The sequence below is a fragment of the Heptranchias perlo genome, chromosome 9, assembly GCF_035084215.1.
Source record: "Heptranchias perlo isolate sHepPer1 chromosome 9, sHepPer1.hap1, whole genome shotgun sequence".
Taxonomy (NCBI): domain Eukaryota; kingdom Metazoa; phylum Chordata; class Chondrichthyes; order Hexanchiformes; family Hexanchidae; genus Heptranchias; species Heptranchias perlo.
In genome coordinates, this window is record NC_090333.1 from 45,291,714 (window position 1) to 45,307,877 (window position 16,164).

Genomic DNA, 16,164 nt, shown 5'->3' on the forward strand with positions numbered 1-16,164 from the left:
GAGCATTGCTCAGGTCATACCTGGTATAGTGTGGGCAGATGTGGAATCCTCACTGCGGGAAGGATGTAGCTGAGCGGGAAAAAGTATAAAAAGGGGCTACTAGAATGATCGGGGACTGGAGAATAAAAAGTAGAAGGATAGTCTCACAAAACTGAGACTCTTCTATTGGAAAGAATACGACTGTGAGGGAGGATATGATGGAGGCATTCAAATTAATAAGGCTCAAGGATGCAGAGGATCAGTCAGGGACATTTGATTTGGTCCAGGATAGAAAAACTAGGGATATGAGTAGAAGCTGAAGTAGATTCAAGTAGGATGTAAGCAGGATTACTTCATTGAGAAGGTAGGCAGTTTTTGGTATAGCTTACCAAAGAAGCTGTAGGAGCAAGTAGCTTTTCAAGATCAAATTCGACAAGTATCTTTAAGAGAAACACCAGTTACAATTACTAGGACAGCAAGAAGGCTGATTTGATAGACCTATGGGCTGGGATTCTCTTCCCAGTAGTGGTGAACCCCTCTAATACTGCCGCAAACCCAACCCAATTTCTTGGGTAAGGGTTCATCCTGTATGCACGGTAGGCTCCATGAAGAGGGAGTTCACCGTTGCCCAGCCACAAAATTCCAGCAGTGCTGCAATGGCACCACCACTGCAACACCAAAAAAGGCAGCTAGGCGAAGAGGCAGAAGTGCCCTGGAGACCTGTACACGGGCTGCCTTGTGAGCCTTGGCAGAGATCGAGCCCTACAAAGCAAGATAAGTGGAGGCCAGAACAGAGGGAGGGGAGGCCACTGAAAGGGCCTCTCTCTCTATGGGAGGACCTCAGAGATGTTACCATCACTGCCCAAGGTCTATCGCCAACTAGTGCATGAAGCGGATGGGAGAGAAATCTGCTGAGGGCAGGGGACCCAGGACCACGGACCATCCCCTCCCCTACCCCTACTCCATGCCACCAGTGTACAGGGAAGGAGTGCCCATCCTGGCAGAGGGAAATGCAGGTCAGGTGGTGAGGCAGCAGTAGGCCTCGCTGCCCAAATTCTCTATCACCATCCTGCCTGATTTCAGACAGGAGTGCAAAGGAAAATCCAATCCTTAATCTTTCGCAGCCTTGAAATTTTTTTGTCACTCATTTTTAACTCTCTGAATGTTGCTGATGAGTTCTCATTTTGGTGAGGGATCACTAAGAAGATATCTCATCCACCTTTAAATATCTTGGCCCTGAAATTCCAGGATTCCTGCTCTGCCGGCAGAAATGCAATGGAGCGGATCTCTGGTCCGCCCATGGAGAATGGCGGAGATCCCATCTCAAATTGTGGGACAGGGTCTTTTAAGTATTCGGAGTGTGGTTGGATTGGAGTGGTGCCATGCTGATGGCAGAATTTTTGAAATGATATCCAAAGGGATCAAATGCTGATATTTGGCAAGGTACTCATTCCCCTCCGGGATCAATTACCTGCTTCCTATAGAACCATAGAACTATAGAGGGAGGCTATTTAACCAAACATGTCTGTGCCATGTCCTTGATAGACCAATGCAAAATGAATGCCACAACCCTGCTGTCTCCCCACAGCCCTGTATCTTCCACTGCTTCAAATAATTATCCAATTTTTGCCTCAACCATTCCCTGTGGCAAAGCATTCCATGCTCCAACAATTTTCTGTGTAACGAAATTTCTCCTAACCTTTATCCTCATTCTCTTAGCAATAAGTTTAAATTGATCCCTCATTACTGACTCGCCAAACAGAAGAAATATTTTTTCCCAATTCACTCCATCAAAAATCTTCATGATTTAAAAAATCTCCATTAAATCTCCTCTTAGCTTTCTCTACTCCACCTCACATCTCTCCTCGAACTATAGTTTCCCATCCCTGCCATCATTCTGGTTAATCTATGCTGTACTTTTCCGATGGTTTTAATGTCCTTTCTATTATGAGGTAGCCAAAACTGCATGCAGTACTCTAATGTTTTGTAGAAATTCATCATTGTTTATTTACTCTTGTAATCTATGCCTCTATACCCCTGTATTCAAGGCTGAGATGGATAGATTTTTGGACTCTTGGGGAATCAAGGGATATGGGGACCGGGTGGGAAAGTGGAGTTGAGGTTGAAGATCAATCATGATCTTATTGAATGTTGGAGCAGGTTCGAGTGGCTGTATGGCCTACTCCTGCTTCTATTTCTTATGTTCTTATTTATAAAACCAAAATTTCTATTGGTCGTTTTTATGGCTTTATCTATCTGCACTCAAACTTTCAGAAAATTATGCATGTGAATCCTTTCTGTTCATCCACAGCCTTCAATGTCTTTCCTCATATCTTGTTTTTCTCCCAAAATGTATTACCTCACACTCATCAACATTAAATTGCATCTGCCACCTGTCTGCCCAGTCTACTAACCTGTCTGCCTTCCAGAAATCTTTTACAGTTCTCCAGATCGTTTGCCAAACTTCCTAACTTTGTGTTGTCAGCAAATATTGAGATTGTATTCCTTATATCCAAGTCCAAATTATCTATATATACAGGGAGAACAAAAATGGACCCAGCATTGGCTCCTGGAATACACCACTCCAATCCAGTTCTCCAGTCTGAGCAACATCTAATTGGGCCTAACTCTGTTTCCTGTCTATCAACCAACTTTCCTCTCGATGAAAGGAAGGACTGCAAGGGGCAAAGAGGAAGACAGTGTTTTTATTCTCATATTGGGGGGAGCATTATCGAGGATGGGTGTGAAGCCGAGTTGCTTCTGGGTGAAGGGCTAGAAGAGGCATGAGTTGTTTCTCAATGGGGGTGGGGCGGAATCAGTTACTACTCACAGGGGCAGGAATAGGCCTGAGTTTGTTCTAAGTGATAGTTAGGGGGCAGGCTTCAGTTCAACATGCATGGGGTAGGCCCAGTTGTCACTCAGTGGTGGGGAGGGTATAAAAAGAGCAGGCCGAATTTCTCCTCATTGAGGATGGGGGGGGGTGGGGGAGAGGAGAAGGAGGATGAGTTTGTTCTCAATGGGAAAGGGGAAGACTGAGTTTTTCTTTGGTGGGGGGAATGGGGGTGGAGTACAAGACTATCGTTGTCTTCAGTGGAGATGGGTTGGAAGCCCAAAGTACGTCCTCACTGGGGGACGGTGGTGGGGCGGGGGGAGGCGTGGTGAGGGTGGTGGGTCCTCTCTGTCCTCAGTGAGGGTGGAGGGGTCATAAACTCTGTTCACTGGGGGAGGGGTGCCATGATCTCTGCTGTGGTGGTGGGGTTTCAGGGCCAGGTTTCCCTTTCACTTACCTAGTTTTCGAGAGAGGACTCCAACATTAATAATCTGGTTTGCCGGCCTACATTCATCCATTTCTGAGGAGGCAACACTTACTTCCATGCTCAAATCCCAATAATGATACTCAGCCCCCACTGTTTGTGGTAGGATCGAGGAATTTCTGCTCAGGAGGGGAGTCCACTGCAAGTCATTTTGTTCAGTTGGGGTGGGGTTGAAATCCAATAATGATGTTTCTGCTCAGTGATGGGATGTGACTGGGTTTTTCGTTCAGTCCCAGGTTTTCTGTTCTGTGATGGCACAGCACATTGGTCATTCCACCACACAAGTTTACTTTTGGTTCCCATTAGCAATGTGCCCACTGATCGAGCGGGACTTTTCCAATTAATTTTCTCAGCAGTTGCCAAGGTACAGTAGGGCTGTTTGGACCCTTTAAACACCATCAGCTTATGAGCTTCAGCTATTTCTGAATTCTTTTGCGCTTTGGAATACTTGCTATTCGAAATCTTGCTGACATACAGTGGCCATTGGGCAGACAATCTGCTGTTTCATCATGCATTGTAACTTCTATGATTCTATTGGGCCAAGTGCAGGCAATTGGGACTAGCTTAGTGGTATAAACTGGGCGACATGGACATGTTGGGCCGAAGGGCCTGTTTCCATGTTGTAACTTCTATGATTGATTCTATGATTACAGAAAACGTGTCCTCTTGGGGGGAATCCTTTGTCTTCTGCGTAAACCCATATAGTGTGGCACCTGTTGTCTCTTTTGTGTTTGTAATGTTACTTGTGCCTCAAGGGGTCCCAGTGCCCCTTACCTTTACCAACAGTTCTTCCATTCTCCAAGGGAAGGATTGTTACTGCACCACCCAGTGGACAAGATTAGATTTCACAGAAGAGGCATAAGATAAGTTGATTGAATGTCATTACGTTGGGTTCCACTTAAGTTAATGAGTCATATAATGTTACTCTGACAGTACCATCTGCAGGAGCAATACCATTAGAATATTGCAACCACACATTGTTTTTAATATAATAGATAGTTTTATTGCTGTAATATATTACTGATATTTCTGTAGCATCATATTAGGTGAATGTTCAGCCTCACAATGTGTAAAGTGAAATGTATTTAAAAATAGCCACCTCAGGCACACAGAATTCCCTGGAGATGCTGTAATTCTAGCACTGAGCAGAGATCTATACTTGCACCTACCGTATCAAATCCAACAATGCATCAGCAGAGCTCATGATTAGCTTTCCACTGTCCTCGGTGTTCTCCTTCTGGGCTGCACCACCAGGATGGATGATGGAGACCATAATTATTCCAATAACGACAGCCACGAAGGTGGTCCAGAGGTAGTATGCAATTGTAATGAGACCCAATCGACTTGAAGCTTTTGCATCCAAAGCCGCTAGCCCAGACATCAAACTGAAAAACAAATACATGAATAGTACAAAGTTTTTCTGAGCATGCGTGCCTCTACATTATTCTCTCCATTTTTCTCTCTCCAGTTCTGAAGTGGATCATACTGGGGATAGCTCTACATGTGGCAGCAGCCTTCAGGTACCTTGATCATATGATCATTCTTCCTTTGATATCAAGCATCAGCAGGCCACTAAAGCAGGACTGATTTTTCTCCTCCCTAATCCTAGGGTTCTGATGCCAATTGTCATGCTCCTGCTATCATCCTCAGTCTTCCCCTTTCCCATTCTCCTCCTCCTCCCTCATCCTCACTGAGGAGAAATTCAGCCTTCTCTTTATCTACCCTCCCTACCCCTGTGCTATCATCGCATGAATTGAGCCTGTGACTTATCTGGTTTTGTGTCTCAATACCATCCCAGAGATGAATTTATCTATTGAGCCATTTTCTGTGCATGTAGAGTTTTCTCCCTTTTAAAAGAATATCATTACCTAAATGTTTTAGCTGCCAATGTAAGTTTATTTACCTTATGACGGTGGTCAAATACAATAGCAAGTGGGTGTAAGCAGGAATCAGGAGTTAATAATTTCTATATGGGATCAGTGAGTAAGTGTATTTGTCTGATCAACTGAGCCATACAAGGAATCCTGATTATTTTTTCCCCTTCCTACCCCCACAACATTGAGACCTGTAGCTCCCCACTGACCCCCTCACAGAGTTCACCTAACCCAGCACTGGAAGTCTGTATGCCTCTACATCATACATGGTGATCCAGGTACCAAATGAGCCACCGGGCATGCTCTGGTCATTTTCTCTATAAGTGCTAACAGCATAACTGCTCCAAGAGTTTCCTGGTACTTTGTTACTTAACAACTCTTCAACGTTATTCCCAGTTGTAGATTAATGACCAGTTGATGTTAACCAATACTTAAATTCATTTTTAAAAATCTATATAAGTTATAATCTCACTTGGTCAAGCAAAATGAGATGATCCAACATGAAACTATATTGAAGAATAATCGTCTGATGAAATTGTAGACTGTTTCTCAAATTGATCTTTTTTCATTAAAGTTTGAATATCATTATTAGGAATTTTTAAAAATCAAATAGTTGCAAAGGATATGATTAATTCAACAGGAACATCATTATTGATTCTTGATTTGTTTGTAGTGGACGTTGAACTGCATCGTCAATGATGTGTCACATCTATATGACATCATTAGGACAAAAACAAGGCACTTCTCCTCTGGTTCTTCTCTTCTGCAGTTTGAAAACTCGTCTGGTTTCCTGCAACTGATGTAATCTTAAAACACAAATCCTTTGCTATGAACCAGAAAGGTAATTGAAAGATTACTGTAGACTGCCTTCTTAGACAGGCTGACTCACAGACACATGGGGCTCGATTTTCGCGTGGGGTTACCTGCGGGTTTCCAGCGGGGGGGCCCCGAAAATCCCGATATCCGGTCACGTGACCGGATCGCGCCGAAATCCCGCCCACTTCCGGGTACCGCGCGAACGTGCGGGGCTGCGCGCGCAAGCCCCGCTGGTGGGAAACCCGCAGGCAATTAAAGCCAGCGGGGTTCCACTTGAGAGTACTTACCTTGCTTGTTGAGGTCAGTTAATGAGCTGAAGCAGCTGTCAAAAGAGGAAGTGTGGGATTTTAGGTTCAAGGCAGTGAGTTTCCCACACTGGGGGAAATAGTCTCTCTCCAACCAGGCGTGTTGCAGCCAGCAGCCTGTGGCAGGTGCCAAAGTGCACTCCACGGGGGAGAGCCCTCACCCACGCAGGAGGCCACCGCGTCACATAGGGCAACCCCTGCCCTCCACCACCCGCCGCCAAGCCAGAGGACAGACCGACACTAAACCGCAGCCCTAGTGCGAGGAACCACCCACCTACCCTGCACAACCCCTCAGACCAACACCTGCCAGATGGGTGGTGCGTGGACACCCTCGGAGGACGAACAGCATGACCAGCCCCAGCAGCCTCGCAGTCCACACCGTCCGCCGCAGAGACGTGGAGCCCCCCAACACGGTGTTGTTGCACGCCCACCTGCACAGCAGGAGGGAGGGCTACCGCAGGGAGAGACGCATCGCAGAGGGCACTACCCTCGCCGCAGGGTCCACAGACCGAGGCGCAGCTCCCCGGACCTCTCCGAGCAGCAGTGCACAGGGAGGCGCAGATTCGCTCGACATGTAGTCGTGGAGATCTGCAGGCTCTTTCATGCCGAGCTGCTCCTGGCTGGCCCCAGCACCAACTGCTTACCTGTCGCTGTCAAAGTCACCACTGCCCTCCACAACTTCTCCTCCGCATCCTTCCAGGGTGCAGCCGGCTACACCGCCGATGTCTCTCAGTCGTCTGCGCGGAAGAGCCCTGCAAATACACCTGCACCTACTCTGCAGTAACACGATGGGTGGCATCAGTGGTGGGTCCTCATAGTGATACCCAGGAGCGGGCATTATTGGACACAACGGACAGGATTCGCGGAGACATGGCAGTGGTGGTGTCAATATAATGTGTGCTGTTTGTTGCTCTGAAATTCAATATAGGTAACACACAGGACAAAACCTCAGACACCCTTGTGCACCCCCTTCATGCTCACGACACGTTTGCCTTACGCTGCCTACTGCACATATGTGATGCATGCCCTGTGGCTGCAGCACAGGTGGTGGCAGGTTGAGTGAGGCTGGCCGTGAGGGAGATGCACGAGAGGGTGAGTATGGGATGGAGCAATGAGATTGTATGAGGATTGGGTTGCGTGTTAGTTGCAGGATAAGTACTGGCGAGGTGAGTAGGTGGAGGTAAGATGAGGATGGGGTTTGAGTGGGTATGAAGGGTGATGTGACAGAGTAGTTTTGGCGGTGCCGAAGGAGATGTGGGGTGGGGGCAGTGTTGTGGCAGATGGAGTGTAGGGGAAAGACTTTGTGTTCTCACTGTGGCTGACCTACTGCGGTCATTGCAGCGCCTCCTGCACTGTATGCAGGTGGGCGATATGTTGGTGGCGCAGGTGACCCCCTCTGCCACCTCGAGCCAGGCCTTCTTGGTGGCAGAGGCAGGCCGCTTCCTCCCGCCCGCCGGGGGGAAGATCTGTGTCCTCCCCCTCCTCCTCACCCCATCTGATGATACCTGGGGTGATGCATCATTAAACTGGGAGCAGCCTTCCCCCTGGGCTGCTCCATGCTGCAATTTGTTCCATTGGTTGCAGCATCTGTCAGTGGAGGACTGCCCCTTTAACTAGAGAGCCTCCAGCTGACAGATCGTACTGCGCATGCGCAGCCTGCCCGACGCGCAGGCCAGCGCCGTGGACCCCGGAGGAGCAGGTAATTGATTCCTATTAGTGTGTTGCCTGCTACGATCGCACGGGCAACCCACTAATTTCGCCGAGCGTGTTGACCACGCTCCCGGAGGACCACCCGCTGGGAACCCGCAGGCCTGCTAAATTCGAGCCCATGATTCCCATTCCTTTGACGTTATGCTTAAACGAAAGGCTAATTGATGACAGCATCTGTCAAATATATTGGATTAGTAGCTGTTCATAAAAGTTGCATTTCAATAATTGGATTTTTGTTGGTGGCAAGGTTGTTTGTCCTCCATTTGATCTTTGACAACTGGAACTAAATATAACCAAAGTGTCAAGCTAAGCATTTTCTTCTCTGCGTTTGGTCTAGACTCAACATGATCATAATACTGAGCCATACGGATAAAAAGGTACCAGGTTTAAATTCCTGGTGTAGCTAAGTAGGCTGTCCCCAGCAAAGATGGTGCTTAGGGTCCTACAACTGGACTCAGTCCATTTGGGATAGGGAGAGAGTGGGGGGGGGGGGGGGTCATTAGCTAAAGTTTCTGCTCCCAATTGCTTTTCAGCTAACCCTGTTGAAAAGTTCACATCTATAATATCAAGGGAGGAGCAGGATCAAGCTCGACTCAAATATTCCAGTAGTTTATCAATGCTCAGTGTGTGGTGAAAAATGTCCACACAGTCCATTTGGATTTGATACTGAAAGCTACCTTTGCCTGTAGAACTGTAGGACTTAGCAAGAGTATTCATCTTCAGGAGGAGAAGGGAGAAAATGGAAAGGGTAGAAAGGGAGGAGGAAGGATGTAAAAAAATACTTGACATATCACTTTTATTAGTAAGTTCCACTTAAGCCTTGGAGATGCTCTCTGCAGTGTAGATTTTAATCGCAGGATAGGTCTGTCAGTCTTAATAAAAACACATTGGTAGGGTTTGTGTTTTGAGGATATACCAGCCATCAGATTAATTAAGAAAATGTACCATTTTATTCACATGCCAACTTTTTCACTGGGCTTTGCCAACCTAACCAGTATTTAAATCAATGAATAATATTTAATTATAGTTGACTGTTATTCCAGAGTTTTAAAAAAATCTGCAAGTCACAGCATAACAGAGGTATAAGTAATCTATCTCTAAAGTAAAATTTGTAAAGTGTAGCAAAACTTCTTTCATGCATTTAAGAGAATGCAATACAGATTATTCCCACATGGTTGGCACACAGACTGATAAACAAAAGATTAAGCATTAGTATGAAATTAAGACAACACTGAACTAACAAATGTCAAAGCCTCCATCACATTGATCCATTGTACAACTCTGGGGATAGATTTCCTCTCTTGTTTGTTATGTGTAGTGAGATTGTACACATATTTTCAATGCACACCTTTATGATTTCACTACAAATAACTCTCAAGGGATATCTTTCCCATCTGTTTTCTGTGTTGCTTTAATTACCTTTGAGTAGGAACTCATCGCACAAGCGTAAGTTGGATGTTCAATGGAAATATCTTTAGCAACTAAATGTTTATGTTGTGGGGTTTGTAGACACTGGGGTTCATTGCTCTGAAGTGAACTTTGTACCAATACCTAAACCACAAGCTCAGGCTGTCTTTATGTTCTCCTCTTTACCACTTTTTACTCTTTTAAAGAGAATTGACCATGGATCAAAGAAATCATTTCTATTGTATTGTATTATTCTAATCTTCTCATTCTATTCTTGTCATTGAATAAAAAGCATACTAGCTAGATTTTCCTCTGCTTTAGAGCTATTTCATGGTACAAACTAGAGCTAAAACTAGGCAAATATAACAGGAGAGGCTTAATGCTGAAACTCCATCAGCCCCGAGGGGTTTCAGTATTTTTATCAGCTCCTGCTCCTAATCCCCCCAGTCCCCACTGAAACCCCACCTCTGCCATTAAAATCCTTGCACAATGAGTATACAATGTGTAACACTAAATTTCTCTCCCCCAGTACTGGGTTATTGCTCCCAAAAATTCATGCCAGTATATTAGTGGCACTGCATGTTGCTAGAGGCACTAGTAAACTAGACATGCTGCTTGGTGGCTATTTTGGACTCCTGCAAAAACTTTTGGTTTTAGGGATTGTTGAACTTGGGCTTTGCTGACTACAGAGTTGTTGCCGGGGTTACCATCTTTGCTACTGTAACCTCTGGAGTCTGGCAGCCATTGCTCCCCTCCCCCCCCCCCTCCAAACAATGCCCTTTTTTCTAGGCTGGGGATGGGGAGGATGTGGAGGAAGCCCTGAGAAATGCCAGATTGTTAATGCACCATTGGCGTAGATTAGCATTAATCCACAGCTACCTGCTGTACCATTTCTGCAGATCAAGGAGTATTAAACTTGCCCAGTCACCAAGTGCATTACACAGCTGTTGTTTACCAAGAAGACAATAACAGAATTGTGCCCCCAACTCAGTGCCTCTGTCCAATATTGACATGGCACTAGGTGTTGTGGTTAAAATGCCACATGTTCTTTTCAGGATACATCCATAAATATGTGCCCCAATGATCCAGACTTTGACATCTGCATCTTCAACTTTGCAACTCATAAAATGGATCCCCTGGGGCATCCTGCTGATACAGCTACTTCAACTCTGAAATTGCACCATATTTCCTCCCAGCCAGAGACTGGCTACTAATAGAGGGTGGAAATAGCATCCACCCACAATACTGTAAAGGGGTAGACCCAGGAATATTGGGCAGATGCACAACAGGATCACCAGGGCCAGAGGAAGTGCAGTCTTGGTGCTATTTTAGCACTAAACTCAATGGAGAGGAAAATCTAGGCCGCTTTCTTCATCCTCTCCAATTCTCCTTGCCCCTAGGCCAAGTATACTGTACAGCTGACACAACAGTTAGCAGAGCTGCATTAAGCTTTCTGCCAATGCAATTCAGACCCGCAGAGGTGCCCATCAGAGACCTCGGAACTGATTTTACTTCTGATTTTTTCCTCGCCTCTTCTCAATGACTCCCTAGAGCAACATAAGCGAGATCTGGAAAGTAGGTTATCAAACTTGTATCTTCCTGGCATGGCATTATATGTTAGTGGTCCAACATTCTGCACCATCATATTGCATAATGACATTTGTTTAAGGAGGCCACCTCCAGGGCCGATTCAAGCAGTCTGTTGATTTACATACAAGTCAAAGTCACATATAAGGCAGAAGGATACACATCTCAGGCAGAACCCACAATACTTTGTGCTATAATCTGCACCATGGCCCTGGCTAATAGTATGTAATGTCAGGGTGACAGTCAAATATCATAAACCAGGGACATGATTTTGACCTGGGGCCAGGAACTCAGCGGGTGGATATATATTTGTGTGGGAAACCCAGAAGTGAGTTGAGTGCATCAGAATCTGCGATTGTAACTCAATCGGGGTGGGTCTGATGGTGGCAGGTAAGCTTGTTGTTGGGCCTGGAGGGAACATTCCTGCTGCTCCTGGTCCTCAAGCAGTGCAATAAAGGCACTTACCTCATGGATCCGGCCCTTCCCGTCTCCTTTTCACTGGTGAGATTGAGAAGCCATGGGAAACCCATGCCGCTGAGGTTAAATTAGTTTTACATTTAGAATCCACAAAAAAATTAAGTACCTCAACTATTTCAATGAGGTACAATGCCCTTTTAACAATCCGCCCACCGGCATTAAGTGGGGACTGAACTTTCAGGTTTCCAATGCGCAACCAAACCCATCTGGGTTAAGCCCGGAAGTTGCAGCCAGGATGCAATCCCGCTCCTGAAACCTAAAATTTTGACTACCCACCTGCCCCCACCCCACCCTTTCTTGGACTGCAGCGGTTCAAGAAGGCGGCTCACCACCACCTTCTCGAGGGCAATTAGGGATGGGCAATAAATGCCGGCCTTGCCAGCGACGCCCACATCCCGTGAACGAATGAAAAAAAAAAAAAAATTATCCCCAGATGTCAATCCATTAATGGACACAGACAAAAAAAATCTGTGCCCATTCTAATATTCAGATTTATAAATGCAGGTTTTTCAATAATAAAGAGATAGAGGCTGTTTGAACAGATACATGCATCAGATCAACTAGGGAAAGCAGAAATACTTCAAAAGCCTATTTATTAGGATTTAGATTTTGCAGCTTTGAAAGTGCTGACGTTCACTGGACTTTTATTCTGTTGTCTGATCCTAAATGGCTTTTGTTAACCTTGTACTCAACCTCATACAATCTTAAAGAGTGGGACCGCATCCTGGCTCCAACTTCCAGGCTTAAAGAATTACATACTCCTGTGTAAGTGACAAAATAAAAAAATCCACAATCCACTGACAAAAACTGTCAAAATACATTTACATTACTTCTTTTCCTTGATATTGCTATACTGACAATGGCAGAGAGCGTGTATGGATGTCTTAGTCCAGCAGAACAGCTGAGATCAGGAATTAGGGGCACTGGAATATCTAATCCACTACCCATTGTCCCACAGTGCAGCATATTTGCCCCCTGTTTGTAACATAAAGACCATCTCAAGCAGCCCAAAACTATATGAAACTCACTTTGATGCAGGTGGTTATGAATAAATATATATATTGAGAGATTTTAATGATTATAAAAAAATATAATCCTCCCAAGCAGCAGTTAAGTGTTAATGATCAGTCATAGTGAAATCACGTTTGTCTCCATCGTCTGTAGTGACTTGTTCCAAAAATTGACTCCGAATTAAAGCCTTACTGGCAAAACGTTTTTGCCAAAGCCATGTGGTTAGTAAAACTTAATACAGTAATTCCTTCTATATTTCAGTTTACAATCCAGTCAGAAGTCAAATCCTCTGAGCGATCAGTGGCCTTTGCATGATTTAGTTTTCATTCCGTATATTTCTTTGTAAGAACATACCCTCAAAGTTATTTCTCCCCATTTCCCACTGTTGTCTTTTTGTGCCTTGCAGTAACTACAACCAGCTCCCAGATATCTGCTCTGGGACTGGGCAGCAGGAGGTGCAGGACAGCAATACAGGGAGGACTACTCCAAATTTTCCTCCTTTCCTGACTGAGCTTAAATTTTCATGTGACATTGTAAATGGTTCCCTTTGTTCAGGTGATGTCCTCCTCCCTTTCAAAACAGCTGTCATCACCCCCTCCTCAAAAAATCCCACCCTCGACCTCTCTGTCTTTGCAAAATACTACCTCATCTCCAATCTTGCTTTCCTCTCCAAAGCCCTTGATTGTGTTGTCGCCCCCCCAAAATCCGTTCCCATCTTTCCCACAACTAAATGTTGAATCTCTCCGATTGGGCTCCCCTCCCACCGCCCCATCACAGCACTGAAAAGGCCATAATCAATGCCACAAATGGCATCTTCTATGAACGTGATCGTGGTGCATTTTCCTTCCCTGCCCCCTCTGAAGCCTTTGACATAGTTGTCGACATCATCTTCCTCGAATGCCTCTCTTCCGTTGGCAATTCAGTGTGACTGCCCTCCCTTGGTTCCACTCTTAACTATCCAATTGTAGCCAGGGTATCTCCAGCAATGGCTTCTCTTCCCACCCCGTTATCTCTGGAATCTCCCAAAAATCCATCCTTGGCCCCCTCCTCTTCCTTATCTGTCCCTTGGCAACATCATGCAAAGAAATGTACACTGACAACATACAGATCTTCAGACTCTGGGATCTCATGCAATCCCCCCTCCCTTTGCCTGACCATTGGTGGCTGTGGCTTCATCCATTTAAGCCGCACGCTATGAAATTCCCTCCCTAAACTCTCCGCTTCTTCACCTCTCTCATAAGAACATAACATAAGAACATAAGAAATAGGAGCAGGAGTAGGCCATCCGGCCCCTCGAGCCTGCTCCGCCATTCAACAAGATCATGACTGATCTTCTACATCAACACCATTTTCCTGCACCATCCCAATATCCCTTGATGCCTTTAATATCTACAAATCTATCGATCTCTGTTTTGAATGTACTCAATGACTGAGCCTCCACAGCCCTCTGGGGTTGAGAATTCCAAAGATTCACCACCCTGTGAGTGAAGAAATTTCTCCTCGTCTCAGTCCTAAATGGCCTACCCTTTATTCTGAGACTGTGACTCCTAGTTCTAGACTCCCCAGCCAGGGGAAACATCATCCTCGCATCCACCCTGTCGAGCCCTGTAAGAATTCTGTATGTTTCAATGAGATCACCTCTCATTCTTCTAAAGTCTAGAGAATATAGGCCCAATCTACTCAATCTCTCCTCATACGACAATCCCGCCACCCCAGGAATCAGTCTGGTGAACCTTCATTGCACTCCCTCTATGGCAAGTATATCTTTTCTTAGGTAAGGAGACCAAAATTGCACACAATACTCCAGGTGCGGTCTCACCAAGACCCTATATAATTGCAGTAAGACATCTTTACTCCTGTACTCAAATCCTCTTGAAATAAAGGCCAACGTACCATTTGCCTTCCTAATTGCTTGCTGCATCTGCATGTTAGCTTTCAGTGACTCATGTACAAGGACACCCAGGTCCCACTGAATATCAACATTTCCCAATCTCTCACCATTTAAAAAGTACTCTGCATTTCTGTTTTTCCTACCAAAGTGGATAACTTCACATTTTTCCACGTTATATTCCGTCTGCCATGTTCTTGCCCATCACTTAGCCTGTCTATATCTCCTTGAAGCCTCTTTGCATCCTCCTCACAACTCACATTCCCACCTAGTTTTGTGTCATCAGCAAACTTGGAAATATTATATTTGGTCCCCTTGTCCAAATCATTGATATAGATTGTGAATAGCTGGGGCCCAAGCACCGATCCCTGCGGTACCCCACTAGTCACAGTCTGCCAACCTGAAAAAGACCCGTTTATTCCTGCTCTCTGTTTTCTGTCTGTTAACCAATTCTCAATCCATGCCAGTATATTACCCCCAATTCCATGTGCTCTAACTTTATTCACCAACCTCCTGTGTGGGACCTTATCGAAAGCCTTCTGAAAATCCAAATACACCACATCCACTGGTTCCCCTTTATCTATTCTACTAGTTACATCCTCAAAGAGCTCTAATAGGTTTGTCAACCATGATTTCCCTTTCATAAATCCATGTTGACTCTGCCAAATCCTATTATTATTTTCTAAGTGTCCTGTCATCACATCCTTTATAATAGATTCTTGCATGTTCCCTACTACTGATGTCAGGCTAACAGGTCTGTAGTTCCCTGTTTTCTCTCTCCCTCCTTTCTTAAATAGTGGGGTTACATTTGCTACCCTCCAATCTGCAGGAACCATTCCAGAATCTATAGAATTTTGGAAGATGACAACCAATGCATCCACTATCTCTATAGCCACCTCTTTCAAAACCCTGGTCTATAGATCATCAGGTCCTTGGGATTTATCGACTTTTTGTCCCATTAATTTCTCTAGTACTATTTTTTACTAATGTTAATTTCTTTCAGTTCCTCATTCTCGCCAGACCCTTGGTTCTCTAGTATTTCTTTAAAACCCTCCTTATAGACCACCTCTTTGACCAGGGCTTTGATCACCCCTCCTAATATTGTTATTGTTTCTGTTCTTTCCAGTGAAGAACTTTGCACAACTGTTCAAATTGGAATTTAAGCATTTGATGCGTATTAGTTTTAAATGGATAGAAAATCATCAATCAGAGATGCACCCAGATTTCTATTGGGCACTCCCATCAAATGATGATCAGCATCAAGATTGCTGGACATGAAAATTTACCCTCATTTCATTTTGGCTTTTTGTATATTTGATGGTATTACAAGGTGCAGCTATAAACGACAATAATAAGGAGAGAGATTTTATAAACTCTATCTTATTGGTTCCTGGGAGCAAAGGAAACTTGGAAAAATTGTAACAAGGCATCAATCAGCAAGTTAGAGATTTCCCAAAGTCTTCTCATTCTATCCTGCTTGACCGGTGATGGTTAATGCTGCCCTTCCTCCTTACTATATCTTCAGTGTTGAAATTAATACTCATCACACCGTCTCCTATTCTAATTCATTCTTTCCCTGAACCTCCAAACTGGGAATTCCTCATCTTCCTCAGTATTCCCTTCTTCACACAATTGTCAGTCTGGAGCACCTGATACTTGACTATCTTGCACTCTTCTACTCTTGTCAACATTGGTGGTGTCCTGTGTATGGCACTACAGCCAGGTTTCTCAGTTTAAAAAACTGCACACTGAGGGAGATAGTTCCAGCCAACTACATTGTTTGGGAAAGAGTTCCA

At 44.9% G+C, this 16,164-nt stretch overlaps 1 protein-coding gene across 1 annotated transcript in view; it reads right to left on the reverse strand.

Moving 5' to 3' along the window:
- The window catches only part of slc1a7a (solute carrier family 1 member 7a), a 77,746-nt gene that overhangs the window by 40,514 nt on the left and 21,068 nt on the right, over window positions 1-16,164 (reverse strand). Inside the window, exon 3 of the mRNA XM_067989709.1 lies at window positions 4,463-4,678. Coding sequence (XP_067845810.1) covers window positions 4,463-4,678 — 216 coding nt within the window. The remainder of the gene's footprint in view (window positions 1-4,462; window positions 4,679-16,164) is intronic.